Source organism: Hippocampus comes, unplaced genomic scaffold (genome assembly GCF_001891065.2).
Source record: "Hippocampus comes isolate QL1 unplaced genomic scaffold, H_comes_QL1_v1.1 scaffold104, whole genome shotgun sequence".
Classification (NCBI taxonomy): domain Eukaryota; kingdom Metazoa; phylum Chordata; class Actinopteri; order Syngnathiformes; family Syngnathidae; genus Hippocampus; species Hippocampus comes.
The window spans coordinates 3,552,625-3,569,413 of record NW_017806072.1 but is presented as its reverse complement, the minus strand read 5'-3'; the positions used below and the strand labels follow the sequence as shown (position 1 = coordinate 3,569,413).

The window sequence follows — 16,789 nt, the reverse complement described above, 5'->3', positions numbered from 1 at the left end:
ACACACACACACACGCACACACGCACACACACACACACACACACACACACACACGCACACCCAAAGTAACACAAAATGAAGTAGAGTACAAACGCATTCGTGTTGATTTCTATTGCACATTAATTCATGACCAAAAAAAGATGTCAATCCATTATTTTTACACTGTCCTAAAAAAAAAAAAAAATGCAGAAGAAATTGTTGTTTCATTTTAAATGTCATTACATCTGCTCTTGTTTACATAAAACATTAGCAGTTTATTTTGGATTGTGTTCATTTACAGGAAATGAGAACTGAACCATGACAGTAAACCCAATGTATGTACTGAACCGTGACTTTTAGCATGCCATTACACTCCTGGTGTTTCACTGTTATAACTACCCCCCACCCCTCATAAGCAATCTTAATCACAGTGTGGCCCTTTACAGTTTTGACACCCCTAATTTACAAGAATTTGGTGGTGTAACAGCCTCTACAGTATCTCTATCCACACTTTCTTGACATGCTGTAGATAAGGAGACTATATATCACCTGTCCAGGCGCAATTGGCAGGTAGTTCCAAGGATGTCAACCACACCCTCCATCCTTAGCTGCTTACACAGGATGGAGGTGGCAATGAAGCAGCCAGTCCGACCGATTCCAGCACTGCAAACAAAATGACGAAGAGGAATTAATGTGTTCACCTGTAGTCATAACCTGTCGTTCAACCAATGTGGCCCATTCTTCAATAAAGCAAAATGTTTGATATCGTAGCTGTTTTATGTTTTATTAAAGCACCACAATGACTATAAACCGATTTGACGTAGATACCTGCAATGCACAATTATAGGTCCACTAGTGGGTGGGGCCTCCTCCCTGGCTCTTTCCACTTCCTGGACTAGTTCCAAAAGAGGTGGCGCTTTGTCTGGAGTCTTCTGGTCAGGCCATGAGGTGTACCAGTACTGCCGCAGACTCCGCTCCTCATCTCCACACTGGCACGTGCATACACACAGGTGTACAGGCAAATGCACAAACAGGCCCACACAGTGGCATGATTGCATGATACAGATTAACAGATGGGAACAGATTTAATTGTGTCCCTCAGGCAGGAGCACAGTGAAGACTTTCAGATTTTGCTGTCCAGTTACATCCACTGGCTCTCCTTGAGTCTAACAATCATTAACATTGAGACTTTTCCAGTCAGTTTTGCATGTCACCTCAAGGTGAACGGGTTGCTCGTTAGATATTAACTAATAATGTAGTACTTTACAGGAACATTTCAGGGGGCAACACCTTTTTCTATGGGATCACATTCTAAACAATTTTCCTGCTTAATCATTCTAATCGCGCTTCAGAAATCTAGGTTTGAGGCAAGCTATTAGAAAATACTGAAATACAAGCCATGACTAAGTCATAAATAAATCATAGCCAGTTACAGTGTTGGAGCTTACAATTGTATATTATGAAACACATCCATCCATCCATCCATCCATTATCTATACCACTTGCCCAATTAGTATTGCAGGGGAGCTAGAAACTAGGCCCGCAAGAGACGGGTCACATTTCGATAAACAACCATTCACACTCACATTCATACGTGTAGACAAGTTATAGCCTTTACTTAACTAACATGGTATGATGCTGGAGTGTGGGAGGAAGCTGGAGAACATGCAACTCCATACGGGAAGAGATTTAAGCCCAGAACCTGCCAACTGTGAAGCAGGTATCTCTGTGATCCAATGGAAATGTAACTTTGTTTCTTTAAGGTTCTCGCACGTTTTTTTGGAATCTTCAATGAACTTGCAATGTCAGGTCATTTCAGTTGCTTCGATAAAAAAATCGATTGTATTCACAGTAATTAGTTCAATACAAAATGTCAAACGTGTATACGGTTTTAAAAGAACACTATTAAATGACGTATATTTAATCATTTTTAGCTACTGGCTAATAAAACCCCCAAAATCACCATCTCATTCCCTTCCCAATCACATTACATTACAAAATAAACTATCACAATTATGTTTCGTACAGAGATAGGAAGTGGCCTTCTGAAAAGTATTTTACTGTGTTTAATAACTCTGTATAGTATATGAGTTCCACTTTTTGAATTAAACTCCTGCAGCTGAAACATGTTGTTGGAATATGGGGGAAATCAACACAAGGTACGGGGAAAACATGCAAACTGGATTATGATCTGAGATTTTAACACTGAACTGACTGTGAGGCAGGCCCACTAAGGCCTGCTTTCAATTGTATTTCAGGTATTTTCTTTTCTGCAATGCATTAACCATTGCGTGCCTTACCTTCAACGCAAACACCCTCAGACTGTAGTCGTCCTCCTGTGTAACCGTAACAACGGTGATTTCAATCTCCTCGTGGGTCACAGTGTCCTCAGGCCAGTACTCGGCACATTTCTGGAAAAAAAAATCACAGACAAAAACACATAAAATGAACAGCGTGACAGCCGCAGTGACTGATCACAAACTCATACAATATTATCATCACATTGCAGCAAACCTCATTTTTCTCCTCCAAGTTAGTGATCATCACAATGATTGGGGTCCTCTCCTGCCACACCATCCTCCAGAAGTCCCCCACCGTGTTAACCGTCGGACCCTGCGTGGCGATGTAAGCACGCTCTTCACCCCCATAACCCTGGTTAAAATGGAATCCTTTTTTGAATAATTGTGATATTTTGTTGTGGAAACCTTTATAAAAATGAACAGGCAATGATGAATGAACATTTTGCTCACAAAGACATTTGACTTACTCTGAGATAATTGCCGTTGATGTATGTAGTGAGGAAATCGTCTTCCTCTTGTGACTTTAAAATCACTCGGCTGTGTGTGTCTGGAGGTAGAATGTGTCAACAACAGACAAAGGGAAATGAAAAAGACACGCTATACTTCCCCCATCCTTCACAAAAAAAAAACCCCAAAAAACTTACCTTTACAAATCCCAACTTAATGATACTATGTGATGTGATGAGAATTTAACAATGTCCTTATTTTGGTTGCTCTTCCTTTCAAGGTAGGTCACACATCATCTCTCAGTACAATTCAGTGCTGTCTTACACAAATGTAAAAAAACCACCACAACACCAAAAACAGTTTTTTTTCTTCTTCTCACTTCCTGGGCCAAGTTAAATTTGCTAGATTCCGGTGCGACATAGTCCGGGTCAGACATGAGCAACTCTTCCGTTTGGACAAACGCCGACATGGCTCTGCGACAGTTGAACGCAGTTCTTTTACTGCACTGCATTTGTATGAGAGTAGTGTAATCTTCATCTATAGCTACCGTAAAAATCATGATCATTCTTTCTTATAATATTAATATCATTATACATTATGTTGGATCCAGCCCTACTCACTGGGTAAGATGGTTTTGTAGCGGTTCTTTCTCACAAGCCCTGGGTAGTTGTACTCCTTAGGATCCACAAAGTTCATGGGCGTTTCCTACAAATGGACAAACCAGAAACAGGAACAATGGGCGATGCCGTCCATGCCATAAGATAATGAAGTGGTGAAGATTCAGTTTTCGAGACAACTTGTGATGTGTAGCAATTGGAAATGACTGAGGGTTGTGTGACTTGTTTGCAGTTTTGAACATATCTCTGATTGCCCAGCAGACAGTAGAATCATCTGTGAGTTTGTATGTAAATGAAGCTGATATCTATCCTTCTTTCGCCCACTAACAAACTGAGGCAAAGCTTACGGGTGTACAGCGCTCCATTGGGTGTACACTGTGAGCGGGTAAGTCCTTGCTTCTTTGTGTATGATATCTGAAACGTGTAGGTGGGTGAGCTGCTCTTGTTGCACTCACATAGAACTCAGCCTGCAGGCTCTGGTCATCCATGGCCCGTGTGTGTAGCATGGCAGGGGTGAGGATGTGTGTTCCCTGCCGGAGGTACTCTTGGGCTGACTGGTCTCTAGGGGAAAGCTGCGCTCCGTAGCCGTAAGGCTCCGTGCAGCCCGGTGTACACATGTCCAAGGTCAGTGAAACATTGGAGCCTCTCCTGTGTGAGATATGCAGATTAAAATAAAACACCTACATAATATGTGACAATTTCTATGCCTGTGCGTTCCACAAATTCAAATCAAAAGAGTAACAAACCTCTCCTGAAGCCCCACTGGTGTGACTGTGAGAGTTGCCGCATCTCCCTCTGGCTTGATGTCAGTTCCTATTTCAAAGACTGGAGTCTGAGGCACGGCATCCAGATCCATCAGGTCCTCTTGGGCATCCGTCCACTCTGACAGGGTGAAGGAGGGCTGGCGGCTCACAGATTGACGTCTATCTCCAATGTCCCTTGAAGTGTTTCCCGATGACCATAAGCCAGTGCCGTAACGCCACCTACACACCATGTGGATAACCTGAAGACAGATGAGTGGAGGAGAAGCGCGATATGTAGCTGCTGGTCAGTCAAGCATACTGTTCCAAGAACAAGAATCTCAATAATGCCTTTCGAGTTACATAAATAAAGCATAAATTGGTCATAGAAGGTGATCTGATCTTCATCTGCAATAATTCATAACAACAAACACAGTTAACCATAAATAAAACCACACAAACAATTACTGAATTACAGAAAAAGGATGTGAACCTTTTGATTGAGCAATTAGCTGATCCTCTGATAGCAGCAACAAACTCAGCCAAATGTTTCCAGTATTTGAAGGTGATCCCTGCACAATGGTCAGGGAAAAATTTGGATCGCTTGACAAAAATCTTTCAGGATCTTAGTTGGGTTACTCCTGTCTTTTAGGTCGTTGTCTTGTTGCGTCTTCCATCCTCTGTTGAGCTTCAATTGGTAGGAATCTGGTTTTAAGTTTTAAAATGTCTTGGGCTGGCAATCTGGGCTTTGAGCCTGCTGCTTTTGCGCTCTTGATTTTCAACCCTGAGATTTTGGCTGTGTGGATTTGAACCTTGGGCGGTTGTCAAGCCCAGTCAAATTTGTTTACATAGGCTTTATTCACAAAAAAGTCTCAAAAGGGCTGGAGATGCCCACAGTTGACCAATATTAACAACATCGCCTGATCGTAATGCCACATGAGGGCATGAAAAACTAAAAAAATTTAAAAACTTGAGAAGGGGCCGCAGATGGGAGAATTTTGCTTTACAATGTTAGTTAGAACAGTGTAGGAATCCATTTGATAAGATGAAGCACTGTAGGAAGAAGTCACTGTGGAAACCGTGTCGGACCACCACAGATCATATCAAAACCGAAATCGCAACCTTCTAAGGCGCAAACCTGCCTCACCTTTGAAATAGCAGAATGTCATATGACAGGAGTGGGCAAAACTGTGGTTACTGTTCGTGTTAGTTGATCTTAATCTCAAGAACATGGATTAATTTTGTGTATTTTTTAGGATTTTTGTTAGAGAAAAGAAAAAAGTTTCATAATTTTGTTATGTTTTGTTGTTTAATTATTTGTTCATAGCACAGAATGGAGGTCTGTTACCTCAGAGACTATATTGTTTACAATCATGTATAATAAAGTGTTCTCATAAATAATCCACTTTTTGCAATCAAAATCTCTTCTTGCTTTCCCTTCTCCTCCCAAAAAATCGAGTCACATATCAAACCGGACACCAGAAATGGAGATAGCAATCAAATTTTAATTTGGGGGTATTACTACAGTCCAAATGCACAATTTATTTATTTTTTAATTTTTTGCAAGAGTAAGTATATTGAATGCAGTGATAGTCAATTGTCCTGTATTAAAACACAAAAGATACATAACACATGCACACAAAAATCATATCAATTGACCAATTGCCCATCAATTTGCATTAAATAAGGTTACCCATAATAATCAGCCAATGATGGAAAAAAGACCCAAGTGTGGAATTTGGCATACAAGTGTGTGATACAGTTTGTGCATACCATAAAAACACAGATGGCCACGCCAATGCCTGCAGTGACGTAGATGATCCATGCTTGCTGTGTCGTGTTTACCACATGCCTCAGCGCCACGGACTGACAGGAGCGGTGACAAGGACAAAGGATTACACACTGGACGTATGATATCTTTGCATTCTGTTTCATTTAGAAAAAGGGCATCCTTTGTTCAGTAAACTGCTTGCTGACAGAATATCTGTATTACCTAGTACATCCCATATTTCTGTGAACTTAAGTCTGGTATAGCTGGAATTCTGTAATAAGTCACCTATTGATTATCTTCTCCTCAATTAAACTGTGGTACTGAGGTAAGAAATAAAATGTCCAAATAATTAAAGTCTAATGAATAAGCTGCAGTTGATTTACATGCAGTTAGATAGTCTATGAAAGAAGAACAACAATATTATCATCTTTTTTTCAAACTTACATCCATTCCGAATATCGGGTGGCAGGGTAAGACAAACCCGAGACAGAAGTCGATGACCTGGAGAGCTTTATAGATAGAGGCAAATGGCCCATTTCCTTCCACCACAAAGAACATCCAGTACCCCTGAGAGGAAAGAGGGAAGGCAGAGTGTCACTGCCCATCATTCACATGTGCGCAGCACCAAGGTTGTTTCACATTCACATGTGCTCAGCACCAAGGCTGTTTTTCGGTGACAAGCATGGAGCGAAGAAAAGATCATGGCCAATTACACAACCACTGAAATACAGGAAAATTGTCCAAGTGCAGCAGCCTTGTGCCCTAATCAGTGGGGCATTTTCGAGGCCTCTCTTATTTCAGCATATAGTGGTACCGTCTACAAAGGAGCTTTATATACCAATTTCTATACGTGCTTGATTATAATGCTGCTTATTGTGGTCATTTGGCGATCAAAATAGTGTGTCAAATTCTACTGCGCAAATCCTGCAAAAGAGGGACTACATTTTGTACTGCGTGTCAGTGTATCGCATGGCACACAAAATAACCGGACAACCATTTACACTCACATTCACAATCTTACTCTGTAGCTGAACCCAAAATACATTAAAAAGTATCTTTTGGGGTGTTTCATTCCATACCCACTAACATTGATTCACATACCGTGACTTGGGAGACAAAAAAGAGGGTGACCCAGTAGTGGAACTCAACCACCAATGCGTAGACTTTGTGCAAAAACACTTCTTCCTTTTGTGAACTTTTCCCCTCCGTGCTTCCGTCTTTGCTTCCTAGCAAGCCTTCCGTCTTAGTGGCTCCATCAACTCTCTTTCCTGTCTTTGTGGGCTCATCCAGCCAAACGGGGTCCTCATCAGGCCTGAGGAAGATGGAGTCCTCGGTGTGGGAGCGGGTGGAGCTGCTCAGGCGGCGGGTCATGATCCTCCTGTTGAGAGAAGGCTCCTGTGTAGTGGGAAGGATTTGACACATGTACACTGCATGCACATAAGAGCTGAGGAAATGGAGACCAGTTAAAACCAATATAGCAATATACAGAACAGAACTGTGATGCCACTGAAAACAAAATATGGCGATGCTATAATGACCGCATATAATTAGAATATCTGTCAGCATACCTCAGAGCTCAAACCAAGATGACCCATTAACAAAAGTGAAGTCTTAACAGGTTGCGTCCTGGTTCATAGATGATGACAAATGTTGATTCTGGACAGTTGATTGTTCCTATAAGCAGTGTTGCCGCAGTTACCTTGAAAAAGTAACTTAGTTCCACTACTAGATACTTGACTTTTAATTACTTTGTTACATTCCTGATTACAGTATTGGATTTTAAAAGTACATTCAACAGATGCCGGCAACCTCGTTTAACATACAATTGACAACCAGTTTGGCCAATACTTCATTGGAAGCACATTCTAACAGTGGCACTTCAGAATCAAGGTTTTTTTTATTTTTATTTTTTTTATTTATTTTTTAAACAAAACATCAAATCTACTTGTTTTGATAAAAAACAACCAATAATAAATTTATATAATCGTCTTTCTAGACTCAACATATGTTTTTATTTTTAAGGCACTCTGTTTTGGCCTCAAATAGGCTTTAACTGTGAATATTGTCATGGCAAACTTAACATTTATAATGCACTGTACACTGTTTATAAATATAAGAATTACAATTGGGGACCTCATACAGTCACACAGCCCTGTGGGTCTTTCTCTTTAAGCTTGAATGTGATACAGAGATTTTTTTTTTTGACTGGCAATACTTTTGAAGCAGGATAACACTTGTCAACAGTGCACACCGTGTGCAACATACCTTAATATTTTAGCTTACACAAACTCGAAATAGAGAGTGGATTGAAAAAAACTTGAAAATACAAATCTCTCTCCTTCCTCCAGTGGCATTTTTCATGTGGTCTCACTGAGACATGGCGTGAATGTTATCTTACTCTCCCAGATGGAAATGCAAATTGTAAAGTCATAGAATGCTTCACTTCAAGCAGTAAACACTCCAGTTCCCCTTTCTCATGTATTCTATAATAAGTTCTGTATATAATGTATCTTTAACTAGAAATGGGGTCTCCTGTATTTTATTATTTGTGAATTATTAGTTTTGTTCCACATACATGGGTGAGGGAAAACCATGAAATATATGTCATTCCCATTCAAGTGATTGGTATGCTAAGTGACAGTTTCCTGTGAGCTGATGATGGTTCATGAGGGTTTATTGCTTTGCAGTCATGAATTGTAACATTGCACAGATTACGTCACTGAGAAAAGGAACACGTTTGATTAGTTGTTGTTTTCATGATCGGAATCACAGATTACAAGGCCATTGAGACTTAAACAGTAAAATAAAATTCCTGCACCTTTATAGAGATCCTGGCCAAAATTTAATGTAAAAATAAAAAGGTCATTAAAGTGGTCACATGTGGCGTCACAGAATATTGCACATCATTTTTAAACATTGGTGTGAACTTTTTAAAAATATTTGATGAAAATTTTTAAATGTTTCCATTCTTTGTCAATTCCAAAAAATGTATTACAGATTTTTTTATGAAAATAAAATCATAATCATCTTAATTTCTGCTGTCTTTCTTTGTTGCTTAGCTTCTGAAATACAAAATACTGGACACAATACAATGGTTTCCAGTTCAATAGCCTACTCATTGCCTCCTTGTGTTTGTCAGTTTGTGTGTGATGGGTGTGATATTTGAAATAAGAGAGAACGAGTGAGTGATATAGGAAGCAGACCGGGGGAAAAAAAAAATCCCCCCTCCCCCCCAAAAAAAGCGCTGTGTCTGTGTTTTCTTACCATTTTCCTTCTTATTATTATTTGGGGGTTTTCATTAAAACCATGCTCAAGGAAAGTCCAAGGACCAAACAATTAAGGCTTTTTAGGGGTTTGTAGGTGAACAAAACATGGGCGCAATGATGACCAAACACACAGAGACACACACACACACGCACACACACACAAAGAGTTCAACCTATTCCACAGGCGCATTCAAATGCAGCTAAGTGGCTTGGAGTGGATCTCATCTGCAGATGTCTAGCATAGATTGGACTCTATTATGTGAGTGTATGTGTATGTGTGTGAACAAGAAAAAGTGAGAAAGAAAGCAGAGAGAGAGAGAGAGAGAGAGAGAGAGAGAGAGAGAGAGAGAGAGAGAGAGAGAGACAGAGGCAGAGAGACAGAATGTGTGTACATGTGTTTGCGTGTGTGTGTGTGTGTGTGTGTGTGTGTGTGTGTGTGTGTGTGTGTGTGTGTGTGTGTGTGTGTGTGTGTGTGTGTGTACGTGTGTGAGTGAGAGACTCTCAATTGTGGAGAGATGAGTCAGGGGTAATGTGTTTACAGCCCTGTCCGTCGCCTTGGCAACCATGTGGCTCTCATCCCTGTCATTCGTTCTGAGCATGATCATCTACAAAAAGCAGACAATCGCATAAACGCATGCATGCATGCATGCATATATGTACACACACACAGACACACACACACACAAACGCATGCATCACCCTATTGTCTTGTTCCTGTCATGATCCACTCTGAGTTTGATTTTGTTTTTTCTTTCACTTAGCTCCTCCTTTATTGTTCCTCTCTCCCATAGGCGGCACAAGCAAGTAGGCGCCTTACTATGAGCTATCAGCTCTGCTCTGCTGCGACACCAGGAAGACGCCATATCGCTCCTTTGTATTGCTCATTTGTAGTGCTGTGTTCTGTCTGGCCTCATTATTGTGTACGGCTCATTAGTTGGATGTTTTTTCTTCTCCTTGTTCTTCCCTTTAAGTGATGGCATTTTCCTCGTATTCTTCCTTGCTTTACTCCTGCCTTGTTTAGTTCAGATTGATTTGCATACTTTGTTGATTGCTCGTGTCCATACTCGTCAGTGGCCCTTTATGTTTTTTTTCCCTCCTTGTTAATGGTACTTTTTTTTTTTCCCAATTTTCTCCTTTCTCATTTTGTGGAACATACGCTATGCCGACTTGCCAGTAGCAGTGTCCCATATACCCTCGGAGCTAAGTTATTGGGGGCTTCGTGCTCGTTGGAGTAAAAAGTCCTAGGTGAGGATCCATACAAAGCAACACTCCCTATGATGAATACAATTTTTTAACACCTAGCCCAGACATGAGTCACCATGCAGGTCCCACCTCTGTAGTCAGGACTGGAGGTGGAGCTCAACGGAAAACGCTTGGTGCCCGGTTGTGTCAGATTATGGTCCGCATTGCCGGCAGTAAGTCATTATTTGCCATAAAGGTCTGTTAATGACCATTATGGAATTTCTCTGCACAGCCCAGGCATTGATGCTGGCCTGGTTGGCTGGCCTCACTATTACGTCTTTGCTTTTTGCAGATGTGGTGTGCTGTGATCTTCAACTTTTGCTCGAATCGTCCTCTCAGGGTCGGGAATGAGATCACTCAATCAATGAAGTCAAGTAGCTTGGGGACTTGGGGAAGAAAGAAGATCGACAGGCGGATTGGTGCCGCGTCTGCAATGATGCAGACTCTGCGTTGGTCTGTCGAGAAGTTATGGTGCCTTTGCGTAAAGCTCTCTAGTCAGTCGTTGATGTATGTTCTCGTCGATGACCAAAACAACAACATCATCGGTATGATCGAAATGAGTTTCCTCTTTTCAGAGTCCGAGCTTTCCGTTTGAGGTCGGCTGAGAAGCAGAATAGATCCGAGGTGGCTCAGGCATCTGTTTAGAATGCATCTTCTGCTGCCTCTCCTCCACCATTTGACCACGATATGAAACAAAACATTCCACATCCCGTCAAATACTCTGGAGAACTCAGCACCGATATGGTCAGTGCTTGCAGTGTCATTGTTTACTGTGAAGCAGACATTTGCTTATTCCTAGGACAAAACTATTTTGCAAAAGGATTTTTACTCCTTGTTAGTATTACCTTCTTTTGTGTTTCATTGGAATAACAACTCTTCATGCTATGCCTGCGATGGGGTCCAACCAATCGGATATTGACGCCGTACCATTAATAAAGGTGTTTTGCTTTGTACTGCATGCTTTGTGTGGCTGTTTGACAGTAAAAGATTGTCACCTCGTTTGCTATTTTGCAATTTTTTTTAATTATTATTAGTAATCAAGACAATCAAACAAGACGAAAAATGATTACCACTTGAAAGATAATATTTGGAAAGCAGCCAGCCGGTCGCATGGCTCACTCACTTAAGGTAGAGCGAAGGAAAGGATGGCGTGGGAGTCAGATCACATGATGAAGAGAAATCCTGTATCTTGCGCCAACCAGTCAATGTTGGCCATTGAGCAGCAACCTGTAAGGCAGAAAATGTCAGAGATTGTACGACGATGTTAGATATACTAAGGAATAAAGACATTGTTCGACAGTCTAAATACAGCCCGAATCGTGTCCCGAAATACATATTGAAGCCTCATTGTGACTCAAGCACTCGCAGTCCTGCTGAGGCAGGGTTAGGAATCCTCCATCTGAGTAGCACTCTTGTCAGCTGCCAGCTGTGCGTTCATGCTCGGGATGTAAGGTGACATAGTAAACTGTTAATACTGTATGTCATCCTCCTCTTCCTTCGCTTCCTTCACTCTCCTTCCCGAAGAGGCAGAGATGAATCCAGCCGGACACCCTCCCAAAACATTCTGATTGCTCAGTTGCAATTTGTATGCATGAGCTCTCTTTCTGTCGTCTCCCTCTTTTCCTTCCGTGCCATACTGAGAACCAATAGCATGAGCTCTGTGCAAAATGAGACCAAGTCCGTGTGTGTCTTTATGTGTGTGTGTGTGTGTGTGTGTGTGTGTGTGTGTGTGTGTATATATACAGGTAATGTAGGCAGTGAAGCTGCACCTCTGAGTGTTTTTCTGTTTTTCTCTCTCCGCTAGCTGTGAAGGTGGGTTTGAAGTGATGACACCAGTTCGCCCAGCCTGTGGCCATGGCAACACGCACACATACAACATGCATACATGCTTAGTATACACGCACGCAAATGCCGGGGAATATTGTGTGTAGGAGGAACTGTGAAATTTCGCACGGCGCAGATGGACAGGTGAGTGGATGCAGGGATGAATGGGAGGTGAAGCAGTCTGAGGTAGTGATGCATTGAGGCTGGCGTTTTAGTATCCATGGTAACCCATATATTATAGTGGGCTCTCACACACCCGTACTGTGTGTGTGCGTGTGTGTGTGTGTGTGTGTGTGTGTGTGTGTGTATGTGTGTATATATACAGGTAATGTAGGCAGTGAAGCTGCACCTCTGAGTGTTTTTCTGTTTTTCTCTCTCCGCTAGCTGTGAAGGTGGGTTTGAAGTGATGACACCAGTTCGCCCAGCCTGTGGCCATGGCAACACGCACACATACAACATGCATACATGCTTAGTATACACGCACGCAAATGCCGGGGAATATTGTGTGTAGGAGGAACTGTGAAATTTCGCACGGCGCAGATGGACAGGTGAGTGGATGCAGGGATGAATGGGAGGTGAAGCAGTCTGAGGTAGTGATGCATTGAGGCTGGCGTTTTAGTATCCATGGTAACCCATATATTATAGTGGGCTCTCACACACCCGTACACACACTTAGACACAGGCTCAAACAGAAGAGAAACAGTGTGCAAGTTGTCAAACAATACGGCTTCTCTTTGCTTTTAGTCCTCAAGGTAAAAGTCGTAGTGTTTGTCATAGTTCTTTTGGCTTGCTTGTGTTTTATGTTTGACTTGTGTATCACACTATTATAATCAGATGACTAAAAAACTAAAAAAATTAACATCACCCTATATTACTTGTGGTGGATATGAAAAACAAACAGGGTATGGTGATAAAAATGAAGTAAGAGTACTGAATATGTTTTGTTTGTTTTTATTATAATTTAACTTCAATGTCACTTTACCTTCACAGACAGAAACGCGTGCACACATGCGCAGCCATATCTGTTGTATACAGTTAACACTGAAATTATTCACACTGTGGGCAAATTTAGATGCTACATTTAAAGTACATTTTATGTAGGGATAGATAGATAGATAGATAGATAGATAGATAGATAGATAGATAGATAGATAGATAGATAGATAGATAGATAGATAGAGTCCTCTGCCTTCATCTTCATATATACATTTAAATTTATATATATTCTATTGATCTGCACTCATTAACACATCAAAGTGAGTGCAAACGAAACCCTTTAGTTACCGGAATCCTTGTCTATGGGCAGACATTTCATGAACAAGGGGAATTACTGTCATTATTTTTCTCTTTGGGTGACAGATGGCTCATGTTTTAATGGATGTTCCTGATGATCCTTCTTCCTCTGTCTGGAAAATAATGGAGGCATAACAGCATGTCACCATTCTATTTTTATATTAGGGCAGTGCTTTCCGAAGCTCTGGCATACAGGTTTTACTAACCATTTCTAGAGGTTTTAATTTTTTTTTCAACAGGGGAAAAAATTGTGGGACATGAACCATTAACAAGTTGCATCCAGTATCGAGATATGAACTTTACGGCTAGCTTTCAACTTGCAATATTTCAGTTAAAAAATGGCATGTGGCTGTCCTGTGCCCTGAACAGAGAGCCGACATACTAACAATCAAGCCAAATTGAGCCGTTTCCCTCCCGCTATGATCAGTCAGCAAAAAGCAAAGGTTTGATTCTCTGATGTTTCTGAAACACAATCCTGACTAATTTTCCTGTGGTGTGATATGTGTTCAGAGTGATTTTTCCTCAATGATCAGATGCTCAGAATATTGTCCAACTGTTAAATCTGTTCATAATTTCCATATGCAAATCCTTATGTGTGAGGCAAAACACACCAATAGCAAATTAGGACCCTTGCTGAAGTTGACACTGTTGCATGACAAAAGCAGAGCAGCACCTTGGTCGTGTTGAGTGCTTGTATCTGTCACGATGCGAGGTAGTGATGGACCCCCAAAAGCAGGCAAGAGGGAGGAGCACGGTGTACTTGACAAATTGTATTAAAACATAGAGAAAACTAAATCCAGAACAAACACAGTCCAAAGTATCAAACAAAAATCACGACTGAAGCTAAAACATAACATGACCGAAACATGACTGAGAACAAACATGACAGTAGCAAACGCAACCGATGACCCGACACTGTGCAGGGAGTCCTTTTAAAGCAATAATTAGATAACGACCAACAGGTGTGCAGCTGCATGGAGAGCCCTACAGTGCCACCTAATGGTCACAAACAGAATCAAGACAGTATCAAGTCATTCACACAATAAAAATGACAAGACCAGACTCACATCTTCCATTTTTCTTCTTCTACTACGACTAATATTACTACAACTACTACTATCCTCCTGACTACCAGGAAAAAAAATGTTGTCCAATTACATTTATTTTGACATTCCCCAATCTATGTGAAGTAATTGGACTCCTCCAAAGAAATTTTTGAAATCCCACTACATTTTTTAAACAGGCTCAAATACACTTAAAACAACTCAAACAACACTTTAACGTGTTCATAAGAGTCTTATAATTAAAATGCCAACAGCATTTCAAGACAAAATGTGGTCGATAAAAAGTATTACTTTTCCTTTTCCCATAAAAAGTGCTTGCACTGAGGGAAGCCATTTTCTTACTTTTTCTAACCCCTACAAATTTGGTATCATTGGAAAGCACTGAATGTCCTCTTTAGAGTAACAAAAGGAGTTAATGCGATTGGAGGCACTGGGTGGGAGATATTTAGGTTCACAAATGTCCTCTACAGAGGACAAATTTGAACTACTGGTAGTCAGGAGGATATGACTACAACTCTTCCTTTCTTCTTTGTATTTTACATCTGTCCGGATGGCCTGTTGCACCATGGTGCCTCTCACAGGCCAATATTGGTACTACAACAGATAGCTTGAGCAAACACACACATTGCGATTTTATTTATTTATTTTTTTGTCTGGATGATTCATTGTTTTCATGTTTAAGTAACTCAAACAGTTACTCTCGGTTTAATTTGACTATATTTCCTTGTTCCGTGTGGGGGAAATTAAAAAAAAAAAATTACCTTTGAAGTGATGTATTATAGACAGTAACATACTTTTTACTTATTAATGGTAGTCTTTGGAGTGCTTTCCCCAGTGTGAAATTAAATGACAAACAAATCTGTTAGTTGCCGATTTCTGCAAGTGTGTCAGAGTAAGCTGTTTTGCACTTCCCCCACCATCCCCACTGTTACATAATAGTGGTACTAATTTACATAATAACCACTCCCACAGAGAGCTTTCACTCCATAAAATGATCACTTCAGCTGGACAAAGATCCAAAGCAACTTTCAAGAGATGACCGGAGTTTGTCCACTAGAATGTACAGTTTAATACACCCGCATCCCTTACGTGCACGAAACTCCTTCTATCATGGTTAGCATTGCTTTAAACAAAAAGCTCATACATGAATGGACTGCAAAATTGTTCACACGGTATGTGGTTGGTGATTTGTCCATATACCACATATAGTAGACGGCATAGTGTGGGAACTGTTGCATTTTTGAGTGAAAATTGAAATGGGAATGACATCCATGGTCACCAATGGCCCTGCAGTATATGGAGTGATGTACAGTACATACTCGCTCACTTGCATAAGACAAAACCAACCACCTTAAAACGGAATAATTTTAGCAATACCAGAAATAGGGTGTGTTGTCCCGCAATTTATGATCCTTGATATGCTATTAAAATAACTGGGAACCATTTGAAAATTGTGTGAAACGCAGCATTTGTCTCCTGGTTCCACTGGACATTCCGTTGAATGAAAAACAGCGGCATCTGGAACTTTTAATGTGGCAACGGTCCCCTTGCTCCAAATACGAGTCATCAGAGACTATCTCTATTGCTTCAGGACTAAAATGTACAGGTACAGCGCTAGTTCCTTTTTCATGCTGACTCAAAGTGTCAAGTGTTCTGTTGAATGCCAAAGAGGAAATCTTCCTGAAAGTGATGATAGAATGGAAACATGAGATTGAGTCACCAGGGCCAAGACCTCCCTCATTGACTGCTTACTAATGATCATTAATACAAACAGTAGCTTACAAGAAATGACCTTGAAGTTGAAATGTGACGTCCTGCCGCGCATCGTGGGCGCAGATACCCAATATTAGTTTACTAGACTCAGACTTTCTGCAGCAATTATGGGAATAAAAAAAAAATCTCATCCATATCACATGTAAACATGCAATTCAGCCGAAGCTGTACCACATGAATAATTAAAATATGCTGCATAGCCAATGGATTTACAGGCTGAAGGAGCTAAATCTGGATTCCCGCCAACAGAAAATTGTATGATATGAGTGCGCTGCATCACAACATCGATGGAAGAATGGCATTCCCAGGCCGTCATTCATACTTAGACAAAAGGCCATTCATATCACGTTCGTATCTACGGTGTGCGCGAGCAACCACACAAAGCAGAGAGGGATGGATTAGTAATGAATCACCCGGGGAGGTGGACTGTTGCATCTCTCGGTGGTAACTCCCCCATTGTCTCGCACACACAC

At 41.0% G+C, this 16,789-nt stretch overlaps 1 protein-coding gene across 4 annotated transcripts in view; it reads right to left on the bottom strand.

Annotated features, from left to right (window-relative positions):
* The window catches only part of LOC109530503 (tyrosine-protein phosphatase non-receptor type 5-like), a 20,293-nt gene that overhangs the window by 2,743 nt on the left and 761 nt on the right, over positions 1–16,789 (bottom strand). For 2 of the 4 annotated variants that reach the window (XM_019894308.1, XM_019894309.1), the window contains exons 2-13: positions 11,486–11,589; positions 6,956–7,249; positions 6,299–6,421; positions 5,857–5,949; positions 4,090–4,346; positions 3,799–3,991; positions 3,347–3,431; positions 2,747–2,826; positions 2,494–2,631; positions 2,280–2,390; positions 808–968; positions 529–642 (exon numbers count right to left, since the gene is read on the bottom strand). In XM_019894308.1, coding sequence (XP_019749867.1) covers positions 529–642; positions 808–968; positions 2,280–2,390; positions 2,494–2,631; positions 2,747–2,826; positions 3,347–3,431; positions 3,799–3,991; positions 4,090–4,346; positions 5,857–5,949; positions 6,299–6,421; positions 6,956–7,225 — 1,625 coding nt within the window. In that variant the 5' untranslated portion in view covers positions 7,226–7,249; positions 11,486–11,589. Of the gene's footprint in view, positions 1–528; positions 643–807; positions 969–1,532; positions 1,689–2,279; positions 2,391–2,493; positions 2,632–2,746; positions 2,827–3,346; positions 3,432–3,798; positions 3,992–4,089; positions 4,347–5,856; positions 5,950–6,298; positions 6,422–6,955; positions 7,250–11,485; positions 11,590–16,789 lie in introns of those variants that run through there. The other 2 variants (XM_019894310.1, XM_019894311.1) reach the window with 2 other exon arrangements.